This window comes from Marmota marmota, unplaced genomic scaffold (assembly GCF_001458135.2).
Source record: "Marmota marmota marmota unplaced genomic scaffold, marMar, whole genome shotgun sequence".
Lineage (NCBI taxonomy): Eukaryota > Metazoa > Chordata > Mammalia > Rodentia > Sciuridae > Marmota > Marmota marmota.
The window spans coordinates 984,889-1,003,807 of NW_025999913.1; the positions used below are offsets into that span (position 1 = coordinate 984,889).

The window sequence follows — 18,919 nt, forward strand, 5'->3', positions numbered from 1 at the left end:
ATGTACTGATGGTTACACTGAGGGAATAAATAAGATGATAAACAGCATCTCATCTGGTCTGGTCAGGTCAGGTTTTGCCACGTGATTAATGTGCACCAAACAGAGGCAGGGGGCAAACTTGAGAATTCTTTTGAATTTTGAAATTACATAAGGGATCGTGGATCTGATTAAACCAAGGTATAAATATTGTTGTTTTACATGGACACTGTTAACTTTTCAGTGCAACAACTCTTAACAAATTAAGTAATAAATTCATTTAGCATCCAATTTCATGAAAATATGTCATATTGTTAATTACAGAAATATAAATACCTTGCTGAAGATAGCAATATGTCTGTACCATCTGAACCAAGCAGCCCCCAGAGCAGTACTAGAACACGATCACCTTCTCCAGATGACATCCTAGAGCGAGTAGCTGCTGATGTTAAAGAGTATGAACGGGAAAACGTTGATACATTTGAGGCATCAGTAAAAGCCAAGCATAATTTAATGACTGTTGAACAGAATAATGGTGAGTAAAATAGATTTTTGTCCTGGCCATGCATTTCTCTGAATTTTCAGCTGTATAACTTTTTAGAGAGACCATACTTTCAATGAGATTTGGGATTGAGGAAAAGTGAAAAGGAATAGAATTGTTGCTCCTGCTAACTATATCACAGTAATATATTAGATATATTGTAATGAATGTTTTGTATATATGTTTCTTTATTCATTCACATGTCCCAAAAAATAGTATACTGAACTCCCACATTTTCGCCACCTTCTGTTCTGCTTGCTGATTTTCAGGTGAATATGTATATGTAATGAAATGGATAATCTTTTAATATTTATTATCAGTGACTATTGACAGTTGGATGGTTTGACTCAAAATCCAATTATATGGGATAGATATCTCTTAAACCTTTCTTCAGCTTTAGTAGTTCTTTCTTTCTAATCCTGTTTTGTTTTTCTCCTCTTGCTACTACTCATCAGGGTACTGAGATTTCCTCTAACGCCAGTATTTCTTGAAAATTAATAGCTGACATTAGAAACCAGTAGATTTAGGTTTAATTTTTTTTTGGCAAAAATATTATATTAGTAGTGTTGTACTGTTGTATCACATGTGGTGTACAGTTGTCCTGTTTTATTGCCATTGAAAGAATGTGTTAGGATAATGAGAACCGAACCACATCTATTTAATATAGTTTGCCTTTGGATGTTTACCTAATGATTTTAGCAGTCCTTGATCATTACTTAGGTACATTATTTCATCGGGGGTTCCAATATGGTGATTTTTTTTTCTATCATTCTTTTTAATTGTTAAATTTTAGTTCTTCTATGAAAGAAACTTCCACTTTTGGTTATTCCAGAATACAGTTTGTATAGGAAAAGCAGGGTGAATGTATGGTTATTTCTGTGTATTGACCAATTTTTATAATAAAAAACAGTGCCCTGGCAACCTCCAGAGAAAATTCATTAGTATTTATTCAGTTTTTTTTTAAATATTTATTTTTTAGTTTTAGGTGGACACAATATCTTTATTTTCTTTTTATGTGGTGCTGAGAATCGAACCCAGTGCCTCACGCATGCTAGGCGAGCACGCTACCACTTGAGCCACATCCCCAGCCCTATTCGTTCAGTTTTTTTTTTTTTTAAACATATTTATTTATTTATTTATTTATTTATTTAGTTATTGGCAGACACAACATCTTTGTTGGTATGTGGTGCTGAGGATCGAACCCGGGCCGCACGCATGCCAGACGAGCGTGCTACCACTTGAGCCACATCCCCAGCCCCCTTCATTCAGTTTTGATGGGTTTTTATTGTTAGTACCATTTTGGTTTTTGTTGTTGATATGTTTGAGTCTTTAGCCGTTTTCCCCCTTTGGTTTTCATTTGTTTAAGCTCAAGTTATTTTCTCTTCAGTCAGAGTATGGAGGCAGCCCTTTTTAGTAGATTTCAAATGTCCTTCTGAATCAACTGTTTTAGTATTTAAAAGAGCTTTCTTACTTTCTAGAACAAGGGCCAGCAAACTTTGTATAAGGAGTCAAGTAGTAGATACATCATTGTAAACTTCTCTGCCCTCTTTTTTCCATATTCTGAATTATGCTCTTGGAGTGCAAAAAGCAGCCACAGACAATGCACTGATCAGTGGACATGCTGTGTTCAAAACAAGCAAAAATATTGTTATGTACAGTGACATTTGAATTTTGTTTAATTTAAATTTGCCCAAAAATAGTCTTCTTGATTTTTCTCTTTCCCTCCCAAAAGTGTAAAAACAGGCCATACAGAAACCACAGTGGGTTTGATTTAACCCAGTCTTTATGTGGTAACTTTTTGATTTTAGTATTCTTTTTTCTCTTACAATGAAAACCTTGTTTTGCATAGCATAGTTACTTATAGGTTATTATATTTAAATTTTAGAGACATGAGTATGAATTACCATTATTAAATAATTATTCTTTCTGTCCTTATACCATATCCTAAGGTATATAGTCATAATTCTTTGTTTTTAAAATCACTTAAAATAATTCTCCTCTTTATAGATATGCCACCAATTTGGTAGGTTTAGGAATTTTTTAGGTTTAGGTTTTGTCTTTTTGCTTTTGATCTTTAGAAAGTACGTTTGTTTTTTGTTTTTTAAGTTATTAAGACCTTTGAGTGTTTTATATCCTGTCTGCGCATACAAAAAAGCATACTAACTACACATCTGTATGGTCTTCCTTATTTCTTTCTAGAGCATGTTTCATAGTTTATTCAGTCTTCTAACACTGGATATTTGTGTCTAGTTGGCTGTCAGTGGATACTAATTAATAATATTGTGCAATCAAAGTGTGAAATATGATATATCAAGAAATTTGTAATATTTTGAACAACCAACAATAAAAAATTAAAAAAAAAATAATATTGTGCATTAAATCATTTTTAATGCTTGACCACTGTTTTCCATTAGTTCACCAGAAGTGGGGTTGTGGGTTACAAGAGTGCATGAGTACTTTTGCAATTTATTGTCAAACTCTGCTCTTAAGAGTTGTACAGTTTTGCCATCCCGTAAGCAGTGTCTGAGTGCTTATTTATCCAGAGCCTTTTGGCAAATTATTTTAATACTTCTTGATTTTGGGCCAGTATTATAGGTGAGAACTGATATCACATTGTAGTTTTAATTAATTCACATTTCTGTATAGTAATTGAAATTAGGTATATGTTCATATGCCAAAAGCTATTGCTTTTATTTATTTTATTATTTTTTTAAATACTGTGGATTGAACCTAGAGGCACTTCACTGAGCCACCCCAGCCCTTTTTTTATTTTTTATTTTGGCCAGCTTCTCACTAAGTTGGTTAGGGCCTTGCTAAGTTGCTGAGGTTGGCTTTGAACTTATAATCCTCCTGCCTCAGCCTCCTGAGGTCATGGGGTTTATTTTTGTGCAGTTTTCTGTGGATATTTTTAGGAAACAAATATATACAGATTGATATTGATATGTTGTCTGTAGTGGGGATATTAATCCCTGAGGATTTATTAAAGTACAAATTTAAAATATTTTTTTTAAATTTTTTTAGTTGTTGATAGATGTTTATTGGATTTATTTACTTTTTTTTTTTTTTTTTTAACGTGATGCTGAGAATCAAACCCAGTGCCTCACACATGCTAGGCAAGTGCTTTACACTGACCTACAACCCAGCCCCTTAAAATAGTTTTTGTTTGGCGGGGGTGGGGTGGGAAGGTGTTTGTTTTTAAAAGAATACTTTCACTTTAATACAAAATTGTTCAGCTCTTGCTTACTTAAACTTAACAGTGGCCAAAGTTAACTACTATTAACTGACTTTCCATTGACTCATATTTCAATTTGTATGTTTTCATCTTTCAAATACTAAGGCTTCTTTTTTTTTTTTTAAAGGTTCATCTCAGAAAAAACTTTTAGCACCTGATATGTTTACAGAATCTGACGATATGTTTGCTGCATATTTTGATGTAAGTAATTTTTAAATCAACTACAGTAAAATATATATAAGAAATACATGTATGTATGAAGCAGGACATAACTGTAATTCCAGTGACTCAGGAGGCTGAGGCAGAACGATTACAAGTTTGAGGCCATCCTCAGCAGCCTAGCAAGACCATCTTTAAAGAAAGAAAGAAGGTGTGTAGCTCAGTGGTAGGGTACTCCTGGGTTCGATCTCCAGTGCCGCAAAGTAAAAATATGTGTGTGTCTGTTTACATACACACAGAAATGAGTATAACACTAATATAATAAATGTTAATATCTGAGTGAAGGGTACCTAGTTTAGTACCTTTCCTCTAAATCTGAATTTGTATCAAAATTTTAAAGCAAGCACAACAGAGTAATTTGAGAGCTTCATGAAAGTCATGCATCAAACAACTACATGTGGTGATTAGGTGAGATAAAGTGATGTCAGTATTTCCCAGGCCTTTTGTTTGTCTACTTTTAGACTTCTGTGTTGTATGCAGTTGAGAACAACTATCAATGCACTCAAAAGTGTGAGGCCATTTTCAATATAAATTTAAAAGGATATGAGAAATATGAGGTCTTTGTAAGAGGAAGTAGGGAGGATAAACACAATAGGGAAAATTAATGGTGTAGAATTAGTGTATGAACTCATTGGCAATTGCCTCCAGTAATCTGTGATGTATAAACTATAAGAGATACCAAAAAATGGATTAAGAGAGGATCAAATGAAGTATTGAACCAACTGAAGTATTGTTACCCTTCATTTGCCTAGGTGTTACTTGTGTCATTCAGCTTTCTGTTACTATAATGAAATACCTGAGATAACCAACTTAGAAAATGTTTATTTTGTTGCCACTTTTGGAGAGTCCAAGGTCACATGGCCTCATTGCTATGGCCCTGTGTGTGGTTAGGCGATACAGCATGTACACATACATGGTGGAACAGATCCACTCACCTCATGGTCAGGAAGGATGGAAGGGAGTGAAGAGGGCCTGGGATTCCACATTTCCCTTCGGAGTCCTGTCATCAGTGACCTAAAGACTTCCTAATAGTGCTGCCCTGGGGACTAAGCCTTCAACACATGAGCCTTTTAGGGGACACTGAAGATCCAAACTATAGCAGTATTAAAGAATCTTCTGGATATTTGTTCATATGCCAAAAGCTATTGCTTTTTTTTGTTTTATTATTATTGAAGCAAAGTTCAAAAGAAGATTGATCCCAAGTAGTAGATTAATTTTCCAGATAGGCTCAACTGGTGCAGCCAACAACTGTCATACATTTCATGCATAAGTGAAAAGAACACAGTGTCTTCATGGAGAGGGCAGTGAAAGAAATGGTTAAAGTTGGTAGGAAAGAGTTGGACATTATAACATCAGCTAAAGAAAGGCAGATCTGGTTTTTGAGGTTTTTTTTTTTTTAAATAATGAACTAATCATACTCATTAGTTTTTGAGGATTCTTTGTTATTTTTTTCTCCCCAGAGTTTTGTTGTAATATAAGACAATTTGGTAATCCTATTTTAGCTATATTGTATTTATTTAATTTTCGATAAAATGCTAGTTTTGTTGTTAGTTATAAAGAAAGTGCTTTGAATGTGTGATTACGTGAGTAAATAATGTATGTCTCCTTAATTTCAGAGTGCTCGACTTAGGGCTGCTGGCATTGGAAAAGATTTCAAAGAGAATCCCAACCTCAGAGATAACTGGACTGATGCAGAAGGCTATTATCGTAAGTTCACATTTCTTATTAACTTAGGAGTTTATTGTAACCAAACACTTTGCCTGATGTAGTCACATATTGTTGGAGAACTTCAAAAAATCCCATCACAGTACCATCACTTAAAAGTATGGCACATGCACCTATTCCATGAATCCCTATTGTATTCTAGTAAGCAGCCAAGAAGCATCGCAAATTGAGGTGAGATATAAAGACTTGATATACAACCTAAATCTAATCAAAATAATTTTTGTCCACAAGATAATGCCTTAGAAGGAAGGGGTCCATCACTTGCTTTTCTTGATCTGAAACCAAGAAAAATGACATAGAAGGAACTTTGAATGCCAGTAGTGCAGTATTTGATAGGCAAGAATACAATTGAAAATGTTTCATGGAACATTTCTTCCCTACTCAGTGTTAGAACAGAAACTCTTCTTGTAGTTATCTAAATGGGCATATAACTTCTATCCACATTTTTGAAAGAATGACTTTCAAATCCTGATTTTCCCTCTTGTAGAAAACCGCATAGTACAGTTTTTACACAATTTTTAAGTGATTGTTTTGTGTTTCCAGTTTTATGTTCGTTATTATGGTAAGACCTCTAAATTTTTAATTTGTTTTCTTAGGTGTGAACATAGGTGAAGTCCTAGATAAGCGTTACAATGTGTACGGCTACACTGGGCAAGGTGTATTCAGTAATGTTGTACGAGCCAGAGATAATGCAAGAGCCAACCAAGAAGTGGCTGTTAAGATCATCAGAAACAATGAGCTCATGTAAGTTCAGGAGACAAATGAGTTGGAGCCTTTAATATTAACACAGATATTTATGAATGAGCATTTTTTCTAATATTTTTTAAAATGTGACACAATTTAAAATAAGTATTGCCTTTTTAAAGTAATGGAAACAGTTCTCTTTTACTGGATTTTTAAATTTGTTATGTGTAAAGTACTAGAACCATAGTAATAATTAATTTTTCAGTACCGTCTACTATGTAATAATTATAATAATTAATTTTTCAGTACCTACTATGTGCACTAGTACAATCGTAGGCACATACCTTCTACTGCTTACTTTATACAACATCTTTTGCTATGACTATCTTAACTCAAGACCAGGGGTGAGAAATGAAAAGATCATATCAAGTGTCACTGAATATATGGTGACAAAATAAAAACTGATTTATTAGCAAATGGTGGGCATTATTGTATCTTATGTTTTTCCTTTAATAGAATAGATAATTGCCTTACTTGTGTTTCAGTACATAATCTATACCACACTCTGAGCTGGGATTAATGTCAGCTTTCTGGTTTTGAAATATTACAAGAGTTGTGGATTTTTACTGATGTCTTAGAGGGTGTTTTGTTGGGAAGTCCCAGCTTCTTCTGTGTACAACAGAGAAGACTAGTCTATAGGGTAGTTTGATTTAAAAAATTATATCAAGACATTTTGAGCTAAAACGTGCAATATTGATTCCCTTCAAGCAGAGTGGGAATGTTTCTGTTTATCCATTGATTACTCTGGAAATTCACTCTACTCATGGAAATAATAATAAACTATTATGTAAATGATACAGAAACTTAGATTTATTTGTACTTAAAAAATACAAAACTACTGGGCTGGGGATATGGCTCAGTTTGGTGGCTCAGCACCATCAAAAAAAAAAAAAAAAACCCACTACTTATCCACATCACCAATGGTTGCACGGTACATCAGATTGGGTCTAGCAAATGTTATTCTCATAAATTCTGTGTATGTTTAGTTTAGGCCTAACTTTCTTTTTCATTGCAGGCAAAAGACTGGTTTAAAAGAATTAGAGTTCTTGAAAAAACTTAATGATGCTGATCCAGATGACAAATTTCACTGTTTGCGACTCTTCAGGCACTTTTATCACAAGCAGCATCTCTGTCTCGTATTTGAGCCTCTCAGGTACAATGTCAGAGCCTATATATTAAATTTAAAAAAATGTAGCTTCTACCAAACTCATTTTAGATCAGTGCTGTGACAATTTTCTGGGTATTTGATTAGTGTTTTTCAGTCATTTCTTGTTTTTGTTTTTTTAGCTTTGGTTAACTTCTTGACAATAATTAATATGTAAACTAATAGTTGACTATATACTGTGTACCTGGCACTAATCTCAGGTAGTCTGTAGGTCGTCTTTGAAAACTAAATAGTGAAAGTGATTGGGTAGAAATAGTTTTTATCTTCAACTGTGGTTTCATTGTAGAGATTTCAAAGGTAAAAGCTCATTCTAAAAATATGAATTTTATCATGCATCTTTCCGTTTGTAGTGCTAGGGATTGAATCCAGGGGCACTCTACCACTGAGCTGAATCCTCACTCCTTTTTCATTTTTGTGAGACAGGGTCTTGCAAGTTGTTGGGGCTGACCTCAAACTTGCCATCCTTAGGCCTCAGCCTCCTGCATCACTGGTATTACAGGCATGTGTGCCACCATGCCCAGCTTCTATTTATTTTGAAAGTTGACTTTGAGAAATTGTGTTGTGTATGCACAGTGTGACATGCTCTCATTTCAATGTAAAATAATTTTTGTCAAGGATTGGGAGGGGGATTCTGGAACAGAATATTTTAAATGTAAATCGTGTTTTGTACTTCATTTTAACTTATACTTGAAAATGTTTTACCTTTTATATTTCCAGTTTGCATTTTAATTCCTTTTGTTTTTGTTTTTTCTCTCCTAAAAGTATGAATTTACGAGAGGTATTAAAAAAATATGGTAAGGATGTTGGTCTTCATATTAAAGCTGTAAGATCCTATAGTCAGCAATTGTTCCTGGCACTGAAACTCCTTAAAAGGTGCAATATCCTACATGCAGATATCAAGCCAGACAATATCCTGGTAAGTGAAAACAACCAGGCTAATTTTTACATCCATTTTTTAAAATAGAAATATGATTATTACTATTTCAGAAAAGACATCTTTGAAATGTAAGTCAGAGTATTAATAACACCAATTATGAATGACTTGACCAAATGGTACCTTTTTTGGAAATTGGGCCCTGAAGTTTTACAGAAAATTATGAAGAAAGAGGAAATGGGTCTTTGTCCGTCCCCCCACCACCACCTCTTCTGATTCATTGATTCAGAGTATACAATAACCCCGAGAATGCTTTTGTAGTAATAGTGTGTTTCTTCTGGTATCTTTAAAAATTGCTACACATGTTGCTGTTTTGAAATAAGAAATTTTCACTTCTTTGTTCTTTAGTTTTTATAAATGGATGGAGTTAGGGATATTTAAGGGAATTACCCTCTCTTGAGCAGATATATGGTTCTGAGTTTAAAAGGTACCTAGAAGTAATCCCCCTCCCCGCTTTTGTATTATTTATTGCTCTAGAAACTGGCTCCTGGAGCCCAAACAGAAAAGCTCAGTTATGGTTTTAGGTGTAATATTGAGAGGCATCTCTTGAAGGTTTGACTTTCACTATTAGTGACTTCTGTTTTAACAACATGGGTTTCACAATGTTTGTAGTGTTTTTGAAATTTGAAAATACATCCTCATGGTACTGTGATTAATACTTTCACACACCTGTCCTTGGCCCCTTTTTCACCTTGCTCTGTGGTGTTCACAGTTGTAAGCATATTCACAACTTGGAGAATTCCTGTATTCTCTGCCAGCAACATGTTCTGCTTTTCTGCCTCTCTTTCTTTTTCTTTCTTTCTTATTTTAATGCACACCTTAAATGCATCCAAGAGAGCCCTAGAAAAGGCCAAACATGTAAGGTGTCCTTTACTGGGAACTGTTTAAACTATGACACAGTAAACTCTTAAAAAATATGACTTTAACATTAAAGTTTCAGAACTCCTTAGGCTCTTTAGTTTAGGCTTCTTTTTCTTCTTTTTTAATATCTTGATTATTCCTTCCAGATTGTTAATATTTATTCCTTTTTCACATGTGGTCTGAGCTTACACTGTGTTAATAATACTCTATCTAATTTAACGTGGGGTTAGAGTTGCTGAATAATTACAGTGAGATGGAACGTACATTTTTTAAGCAGATTGTAAAATTGAATTGCATAGCCAGCTTCATAGTTGTTTTCTTTAAATGTTTCTTTCTGTTTAATTGTGAAATGTAGTATCCACATCAAAACATGTAATTTAGAAGATAATTATACAGTGAACACCCGTGGAGACTAAAGATTAAGACACTTGTCAATATCTTAAATGCTCTCGGTTTTAGTGCTTAGTTTTTCTTTGAATTAGTACTAAACTAGTATAGGGTTTTAGAAACTGAGTACTTTTCCTTTTTTCTGAGGAAGAAAAAATAGACCCAGAAAACACATGGAGCTCATGTTTGTTAATGAAAATCTCAATGTTTTAGCCTGTGGTTTTAGTGGTCAGTGTGGGAAACTACCATATTCCTCCTGGAGGGAGTAGAAGTTGTATAGCTCACTTACGTTCATATGAGGGGCTGTTGGTAGAGCCAGTGCTTAGTTAGCATGCTAAAGCCCTGGGTTCATTCCCTAGCACAAAGCAAGCCCACAATATTAAAAAAGCTTCTTAAAAGAATTTTTCCATTTTTAAGATATCTATTTTCCTGATTCCCAAAATAAAGAAAATTGTAATTGATGGCAATTTAAAATAATCATTTGTTATAGTTTAGTTCTGAGGATATTGCTTACAATAGCCAAGTCTGTAAACCAAACATTTTATGATACCTTCCTATAAAGTCCCTAGGGCTAAAGTGTTATGTTTCTTTGGGGTGGGAACAATAGGGCCAAGTTCAAGTCCCAACTCGGAATTTGTGTGTGTCTCTTTTGAAGGGGGGAAGGGACTCTGGAATATGAATTATCTTCACTTGTTAATCCTGCACATGCTTCTGACTCATGAGTGGCAGCAGTCATGGGAGCAGCTCCAGCCTTTCTCAGCAGATGTCACTGTTACTGTGTATGTGAAAGTATTTACAAAGGAAACAAGAACAAATGACTAATATAGAGTTCGTGTTTATCAGTTTTGCCAAATATTTAACATTTCTTGACTAATATCTTCTTTATATTTTAAGGGATTTGATATTTTTAAACTTGACATGATTGCTAGATTGCTAAATCTAGACCAGCTTCATATGGAAAAAAAATTTTTTTTTCCAGTCCAAATTTAACCTGAATCACCCTTTTGCTTTCATTGCCATTGTAATTTTGTGGCAGCTGAAAGTTAACTGAAATCTAAGTTATTAACAAATGTTTTCATGTTTCTTTAGAGAGCAACTTGACTACTCAGGTATTCAGGCGATTTCTAGAAGATGCTTTGTCTCCTGAAATTAGATTTTTTTCTCTCAATCCTACCCTTTTTTAAATGCTCTTTGTTAAAATTAAATATATTTAGTGTTATCCCATGATTCCTCATTGAAAAAAGTTTTTTACTAATCATAATAAAATATTTGGGAGAGCTTAATTTTTCATATTTAGGAAAATTAAGTTATAAATAGAATAGGAATTTTTATAAATGGCTCTTGTTCACAGTATTGGAATTAATAAAACTTCTTAAAGCCATTTTAATTATTCATTTGTGTTTGTTTTTCCTGACACGAACTAAATTTCCTTAAAAAAATGTCTTGCAGGTTAATGAATCAAAAACGATTTTAAAGCTTTGTGATTTTGGATCGGCTTCACATGTTGCAGATAATGACATAACACCTTATCTTGTCAGTAGATTTTATCGTGCTCCTGAGATCAGTAAGTTTCTCAAAAATGTTCTTTGACCTGGGCCATCATATGCGGTGGAAACAGCATATGTAATGTCTAAGCACTGTTTTCCATCACACTTCAGCAGCTGCTCGAGTTCATTCATGAGGAAGGGAACCATAGCAAGTTCATCCTCCTCAGGTGGAATGAAAGTAGTTGTGGCAGGAGTCTTGATCATGTCAAGCAAGAGTAGCAAAACAGGTGTGGAAAATCCTCGACTTTAGAAGACTGCTCTTGGTTATTCAAGGTCTGATTATTACATTTATGGATTGTATGGGACCTTTGTTTTTTCTCTTCCTATTGCCTTGGTTGAGGTTGGTTAGCACCTCCACCAAAGGTGAAGTGAAAAAAAGAATATATATTTTCTTTTTGACCCTTCACTTCTCCCATACCCCTACTTTTGAAGTTTTAAGAGTCTTCGTTAAGAATTAGTTGGGAAGAACACAAAATTAATTGCCAAACTGATGTGTTCAAGTTATGATTATAATCAAAGTCAAGATAGTCCCCTATTAATGGAAATAAAAAAATTAATTGAAGTCAGTCATTGATATATTAAAAACTTGCATTTTGTTTTCAGTTATAGGTAAAAGCTATGACTATGGTATAGATATGTGGTCTGTAGGTTGTACCTTATATGAACTCTACACTGGAAAAATTTTATTTCCTGGCAAAACCAACAACCATATGTTGAAACTCGCCATGGATCTCAAAGGAAAGATGCCAAATAAGGTAGGACATCAGCTTAATTTTTCAAATTTTTGTATAGACTGATGGACTTGTGACATTTACCATTATAGCTGTGAAATAAAAGATTTTAGAGAGGCAGATAGATGTCTACCTTCATTCCTTAGCTCTTTTCAAGTTTCTGATGTTCAAATTAGTGGCTCTAATCACCCAAGCGCTATTAAATGAACTTTTGTGTGTGTGTGTGGTGCTGGATGGAGATTGAAGCCAGGACTTTGTGCATGCAAGGTAAGCACTCTACCAACTGAGCTATATCCCCAGCCCTATCAAAAGAATATTTTCAGTGATGGGGAGAGAAGGAGCTCAGTCTTGTTACATGTTTGGGAGATAAAATGAAAAAAGATGTAGACTGGTTTAGTTAAAATGAAAGAAGTGCTTGGTGGTCAGAGAAAGAATAGATGAACTTTGAGCTTGATAATTAGCTTTTAAAGATTAGAAGTCATTGGGAAAGGAGGATACCAAGAAAATTCACTTATTAGGATATCTTTTGAACATAAAGCTCACCCTTAGTGCTTCAGCTATCCTACTAGTTTTCTGTTTAACATGAAGGAACCAACTTTATTTATGAGAAAGATATTTATGAAAATATGAGAGGGCTTTCTGTATCTTAGCTGTCTAAGATTTCAGCTTGTTTATTGAATTCCTGAAACATTTTAACAGATTTTTCTTATGGATCAGAATCCATTATTATTTTTAGAATTGTTCAAATTGTATTACATCGAACTTGTTTAGAATAAGTTGCACAAATTAGTTACGTTGACACTTGTTTTAATGAAATCTTACCTGTATCATAGCAATTGTTTGTCAGTAACTGTGAAAATGTCATTTCATATTATTAGTAATTTAGGTATAGCATTTGGATTAGTTTTTCCAAAGATGTTAATAAGTTCTGAAAGCAAGAAACTAATACCTAATAGCAAGAGAGACTACACAATAAACTTATGTAAATATTGTTAGTAGGCCAAGGCTGCTTTATAATTTTAAGTTTAAAATCCAGATTTTTCTGTCGTGTTTTATAGATGATTCGGAAAGGTGTATTCAAAGACCAACATTTTGATCAAAATCTGAACTTCATGTATGTAGAAGTTGATAAAGTAACAGAGAGGGTAAGTGTTTTTAAGTGTGCTACATTAAATGAATTGAGTACTCTGTGGTACATGGAGCTGTGAATTTAAAAAATAATAAAATATTTTTTAATTTCCTTTTTCCTGTCAAACAGTTTCTCAATAAAATATGTCAGGTTATGAAAGGATGATTTTCAGTATCATCATGAGTTTCTTTTTGTGATAGGTCATATTCAGGCCTTCATCACCTATCTCTTGGATCACTTCCTAGGTCTCGCTTCCCATTCAGCTTGTGTTCTGCTTCTAGAGTGATCTTTCTGAAAACAAATCTGATTATGCTAATTCTTATTGCTTAAAATACTTTGTTGGCTCCCTACTATCTATGATATTTGAGTTCTTCAGAATGACAAAGTTCTTTTTGGTATGAACTCCACCTTCAGCAGTTTCTTTTATCCCCACCATTTTACGCTTGAATGATAGGGACATTGGTTCAGACTTCCCTGAGCCAATTTGCCTCCTCATCTCCTAGAAAAAAATTTATTCAAGCCTTAGCAAAAGTACATGTTGTATACATGTACTGTGTGCACAACTTTGTCAAAGCACATGTTTGTTATCAGCTTGTTTACATGTCTGTTTCCTGCCACTTAAGAGTAGGGAAAGTACAGTTTGACCAGTTTTTACTCTTTGTCTTCATTGCTAACTTGGGGAGCTTTTCCATCTAAGATTTTTTGGGGTTTTTTGTTTGTTTGGGTTTGTTTTGTTTTTGGTCGGCTTGTTTATTTGGGGTTTTTGTTTGGTTGGTTTTGGGGGAATTTTGTTTGGTTGGGGTTTTTTTGTTGTTGTTGTTGTTTTGTTTTTGATGGGGGTGTTTGTTTTGTTTGAGACAATGTCTTACTAAGTTACCTAGTGCTTTGCTATGTTGCTGAGGCTGGCTTTGAACTTGAGATCCTCCTGCCTCAGTCTCCTGAATTACTTATTGAAAAGATATAGAGGATAAAGAAAGCCACATAAATTTTAAAAGAGCAGTTGATTGTGATTGATATACATATTCTAAATATTTTTGTAGACAAAAAAACAGTCTGATGTAAGTCGTTTTTGTTTAGTAATTTATTTAGAGATACGCATTGTAAAAATTATTTTTAGGAGAAAGTTACTGTCATGAGCACCATTAATCCAACTAAGGACCTGTTGGCTGACTTGATTGGGTGCCAGCGACTTCCTGAAGACCAACGTAAAAAAGTACACCAGCTAAAGGACTTGTTGGACCAGATCCTAATGTTGGACCCAGCTAAGCGAATTAGCATCAACCAGGCCCTACAGCATGCTTTCATCCAGGAAAAAATTTAAACGAGATGAAGAAACTCCAAGGGTTTGAGTAATTAAATACAAAGACTGAAGAAATTTCACAGCAGTTTATTATTAATGTATATAAACTTATAAATATTTCTCCAGCAAATTTGAGGAAGCATGATATATTTGAATTAACACCAAGGGTGATATTTCTTTTAGAAATGTTAGTTAATCTGTTTTGTGTCTTATGTGAAATTTCACTGTAGAACTGTTTTAATTGCCAAGACTGCACAAAATTACAGTGCTAATGTATATGGTTGCAGTTCACATAAAAGACAAAAGCATCTGTTATAAAATGAGTAGTAATACTGGGTGGTTGATTCGTTTTTAGCAGAATTGGCTTCATTTTGGTCTTCAGATAAAATGGCCAGCATAAATGCTGTTTATATTCACGTTTTCCTAGGTGTGTGTGTGCAGGCCACAGCAGCATGCCCTTGGTGTAGTCAGTGCCGAAAGGGGTCTGTTCCTTCTTGAGCCTGCCTGCAGGGACGGTCTCCTCTTTTAAAGCAGGTTGTGTACAACATTCAGTACACTGAAGGTAAGCTAAACCATCAACATCACTGGTGTTTTAAGATGTTATTTTATTGGAATAATTGACAAATGAGGGATAATAGCTTTGTGGCAGAATTCCCTGCATGTGTGATAACTGATCTTGTTTTATTTTTTGGCATTGCAACTGTGGCATAGTTACAATTTCTGTTCTGTTCATCACATTTAAAATTTGAAGAGTACGCGCTTGATGGATAGAGCGCCTTCAGTGTACTGTTTCTTATTAACTTTACTTTTTTAAAATCAACTTGCTATAGACTTTATATACATTTTGTTAAATACAGTTCCTAGTGACATAGAAACGATGCATAGTTTTCATTTACTAATTACAAATGTTGAGGCCTAATTCTCAAAGTCCTCATATTTAAAGGTTAGATAGACAACATAATGAAATTTTTAACTATTTGTATGTCATTTTGAAAGTGTACTGCTTTATGGTAAAAGTGTTTTTTCATTTGTTCATTGTTTTCATTATTTGTGATCATGTTGTCTTTCAATACAGGCATAAACCTTCCACTCTTGAACAAAGCAGCTGCTTTTTAAAAGCGGTAATTGCTTCTTTACCTTTTATTTCTTTTGTAAATGAAGCTTTTCTTTAAGATTGTGACTTTAAAGTGTTGTCTATTGCATAAACAGTTGACACTCACTTATTGTAAAGTGAAGATTGTTCTACTGCATGTGAAGTGGACCATGCAGATTTCTGTATGTTCTCAGTATGCATCACTAGATAATAAAGTCTTTTGTGAACAAGGCATTTGTAGCCATTTTTAAAAGTTTTTGTCTTCAGTGCTGGTAAGTCAGGTAAACCATAAATAGCTAAAAGCAACCTTTCTTTTTATCCTGAAGTCTTTAATTGAGAGTATTGTTGAAAGAAGTAAATCTAGCCAAAAGTTTATCAATTTATTAATAATTAGGATTCTAATTATTTTTATCCCCCACCCCCCAAAAGCCCACAATATTGTCAGCTTTCAGTGTAGTGAGATTATTCCTGTAGGTTATGGGGTATAATGCAGGATTTAACTAATGTTTTTGCTATTTTCTCACTTTTCCTTTTGATGGTGCGGAAAGAGAAAAAGGAAAACGGGGCACAGGCCATTCAACGCCTTCTGCAAGGGGTCTGATTTGCTGAGACACCAGCTTCACCTTCTTAACAAGGTTATTTCTGACAGCATGTGTAGATAAACATTTAGCAACGATTTAAAACAAAATCATGTAAATCAGCTTGGTTTTGCAAAACAGAGGAATTCGTATTTGTAACTTGATACGATTTTCAAAAGCATATGTAATCTTTTTCTGTTTGGGGGGTAAAATTAATGCTTGTCTCCCTGAGGAATATGGAAAACAATCAGATTTTAGGGATTTAAATAGTATTTTAAAATTGTAAATGGGATTTTTTTATTCACCCAGGCACCTAATTACAACAAGCATGCACATTTTGGTGCATTCAAGAATGGAAAATCAGAATAGCAGCATTCTTCTGGTGGGTTTTGCTCCAATTAAAGACATGAAATGAACTGCACAGCCAGGAAGGTGATAGATGATATAATAAGCCAACTCTGAATCTACACCACGACTCTTCATGGTTTAGACTTACTAAAATAAAAGCAAGGTGATTTTTTTCATCTTCAGGTAGAGTGAAGCCTTTTAAATAAGGCATCACATGCAGCTTTTCTACCTTAATAATATGGATAGTAATTTTCCCACCATTATGTACTTTATTTTGGTGACAGTATGCTGCATATTCAAGTCTTTTGTAGTTATTTTCACTCAAAATAGTTGACATTTTGATGCTTCTGGTGATTTTCATGACTTCATTTTATATAATTATTTAATAAGTAAGTTAATTTCCACTAGAAACAGTTCATCTTTTACCTTCAAAACTATTACCTGTTCTTTAAAAAACAAAGTTGCTTGTTACTTGTTCTTTGTGTTTTAGGTGCAGCTCAGTGGAAGATGATGACAACCAGAAGACATGAGCTAAGGTTTCTGTCCTATAAAAGATTTAAAAAAAAAAAAAAGGCTCCATTTAGTTTTTGTCTAATTTTTTAGTTTTCAGCATTATGATTTGGGTTTCATTGGTGTTTGGTATTTAGAATAGTAGTGCTATCGTGGTGTTCATCTTGTAAAGTGCTTGTTTTCTCATACTTCCTGCCTCTTCCTCTCCTATACCCCTCCTCTAAAATAAAAATAGTACTTAAGTTTAGTGATATAAAAGGCTCTTGGGTGCTTAAGATCCCACATAACACATGGTTGTAAAAATTAGATGCTAAGGATTATTAGAAAAACAGCAGCCACCAAGTAGCATACATCTAAAAGTAATCTTCAGCTTTAAGCAGGTACAGAAGAGTAGAAGCAGGAATTTTAAGAATGTGTTTAACTCCTTTAGTTAATCTATTCTCTTACTTAACCTTTAATAACCTTGTTTTAACAAGTGCTCCAGTCATGGTCTTAAAATAGATTACTCAGAGCCATTGTCAGTTTTTCTTAAGGGAAATGAAAAAGGTTATAACTAGTTTTTCATGTTCGCAAATTTAGCATTCCTATTTTTATCTACTTGAAAGAAACCCTGTAAAAAACATCTTACATACATATACATGGTTTTATTTGAATTTGTAATTTTGCTGAGGCAGAAATTTGGAACTTTTTAAGACCTCTGTAACATTGAAGTCATTTAGTTAATGATCTTATTTAACAAACCTGCATTCGTGTTTCAGAATAGCTTTATAATTTTCAAATAGAAGTATCTGTTATGAAGTTTCAGCTTTCTTATACTTTATGGCAAAAATAATATCAAATACTTGAGAGTTCGTGAAAGTCTTAAGCATAGTTCCAAAGATGTCGTAGTTCTTTCTAGAGCTGGAGGAGAACTGGAAAGCATATGAAGTTTAGGTACATTGTCTCTGGGTAGATTATTCTCAAAGATCATCAGAAATAAGTGGATTTTGAGCAAGGGGAACATCTTGTCATAAATAAGATCCTCCTGATATTTGTGTTTATCTGTAAATCTGTATTAAAAACTGTTTCTTCATTCCCCAATGGCTATCTCACTCTATTTGCTGGACTATTTTGTTGTATTTTTAACATAAGTAATATTTATCTTGACATTATAACTACCACGTTTTTCCTAACAAAAATAAACACTAAGGACATTTTTTACAATACAAAATATGTAATGTTTTATAGTATGTGATAGAGGTATTGAAATGTTCTCAGTTTTGTTCCAGACTTGCATTCCTCTTTTCTGCTTTACCCATACTTCATCATCATTCATAAGAAGAACTCCCAGCTATATAGGTAGAAATAAAATCTCTGAAATGAAACAGGAATCATGTACATTAAAATTTAGGTTAAGCAATTAGGGAGTGTCCTCTTAAGTGTTGGAGATACAAAATAAGTCACATAATCAAATATGTAATACACCTTCTTCAGTTAAAATGACATCATTAACAGTGGGCTCCATAAGTATGTTTTTTTAATAGTATGCTAGTTCCAAAATATATTCAACATATATTTTATATTCTTTATAAAAATGTCCCCCAGCAAATTCATTTGTGATTTTTGTTTTTATTTTTTACATGTCAAACGATGTACACTAATTTGACTTTAAGATATTTTCCAGTTATTTTGAGATACCATTGTAGCATCCTTAATTTTTCTTCTCCTTCTGTATATAGGGTAAGGGACAGTTCTGAAGAACCTTTCCATTTAGCAATCAAGATATGGAAGCTGATCTCTGAAAATACTCAATGTGTGTCCTAATTGTTCATGGTATTATTTGATTTGTAACTTGCATTTTAGCAGCATATGTCCCCAATTGACTTATTGGAAAACTTAATAAAATAATGCCTCTTGGTA

The 18,919-nt window shown here is 33.8% G+C and overlaps 1 protein-coding gene across 16 annotated transcripts in view; it reads left to right on the forward strand.

Moving 5' to 3' along the window:
* Nucleotides 1-18,919, forward strand: part of Prpf4b (pre-mRNA processing factor 4B) — a 39,575-nt gene extending 20,656 nt beyond the window's left edge. Inside the window, exons 6-21 of one of the 16 annotated variants that reach the window (XR_007346171.1) lie at nucleotides 301-511; nucleotides 3,877-3,950; nucleotides 5,585-5,675; nucleotides 6,290-6,437; nucleotides 7,453-7,590; nucleotides 8,365-8,518; nucleotides 11,234-11,348; nucleotides 11,935-12,086; nucleotides 13,121-13,207; nucleotides 14,309-14,589; nucleotides 14,919-15,053; nucleotides 15,567-15,612; nucleotides 16,133-16,219; nucleotides 16,472-16,544; nucleotides 17,001-17,046; nucleotides 18,739-18,919. Coding sequence is in view for 1 of the 16 variants with exons in the window: in XM_015493972.2 (XP_015349458.1) it covers nucleotides 301-511; nucleotides 3,877-3,950; nucleotides 5,585-5,675; nucleotides 6,290-6,437; nucleotides 7,453-7,590; nucleotides 8,365-8,518; nucleotides 11,234-11,348; nucleotides 11,935-12,086; nucleotides 13,121-13,207; nucleotides 14,309-14,512 (1,374 nt within the window). In the remaining 15 variants the exon portion in view is untranslated. Of the gene's footprint in view, nucleotides 1-300; nucleotides 512-3,876; nucleotides 3,951-5,584; nucleotides 5,676-6,289; nucleotides 6,438-7,452; nucleotides 7,591-8,364; nucleotides 8,519-10,439; nucleotides 10,564-11,233; nucleotides 11,349-11,442; nucleotides 11,605-11,934; nucleotides 12,087-13,120; nucleotides 13,208-14,308 lie in introns of those variants that run through there. The other 15 variants (XR_007346170.1, XR_001504350.2, XR_007346176.1 and 12 more) reach the window with 15 other exon arrangements.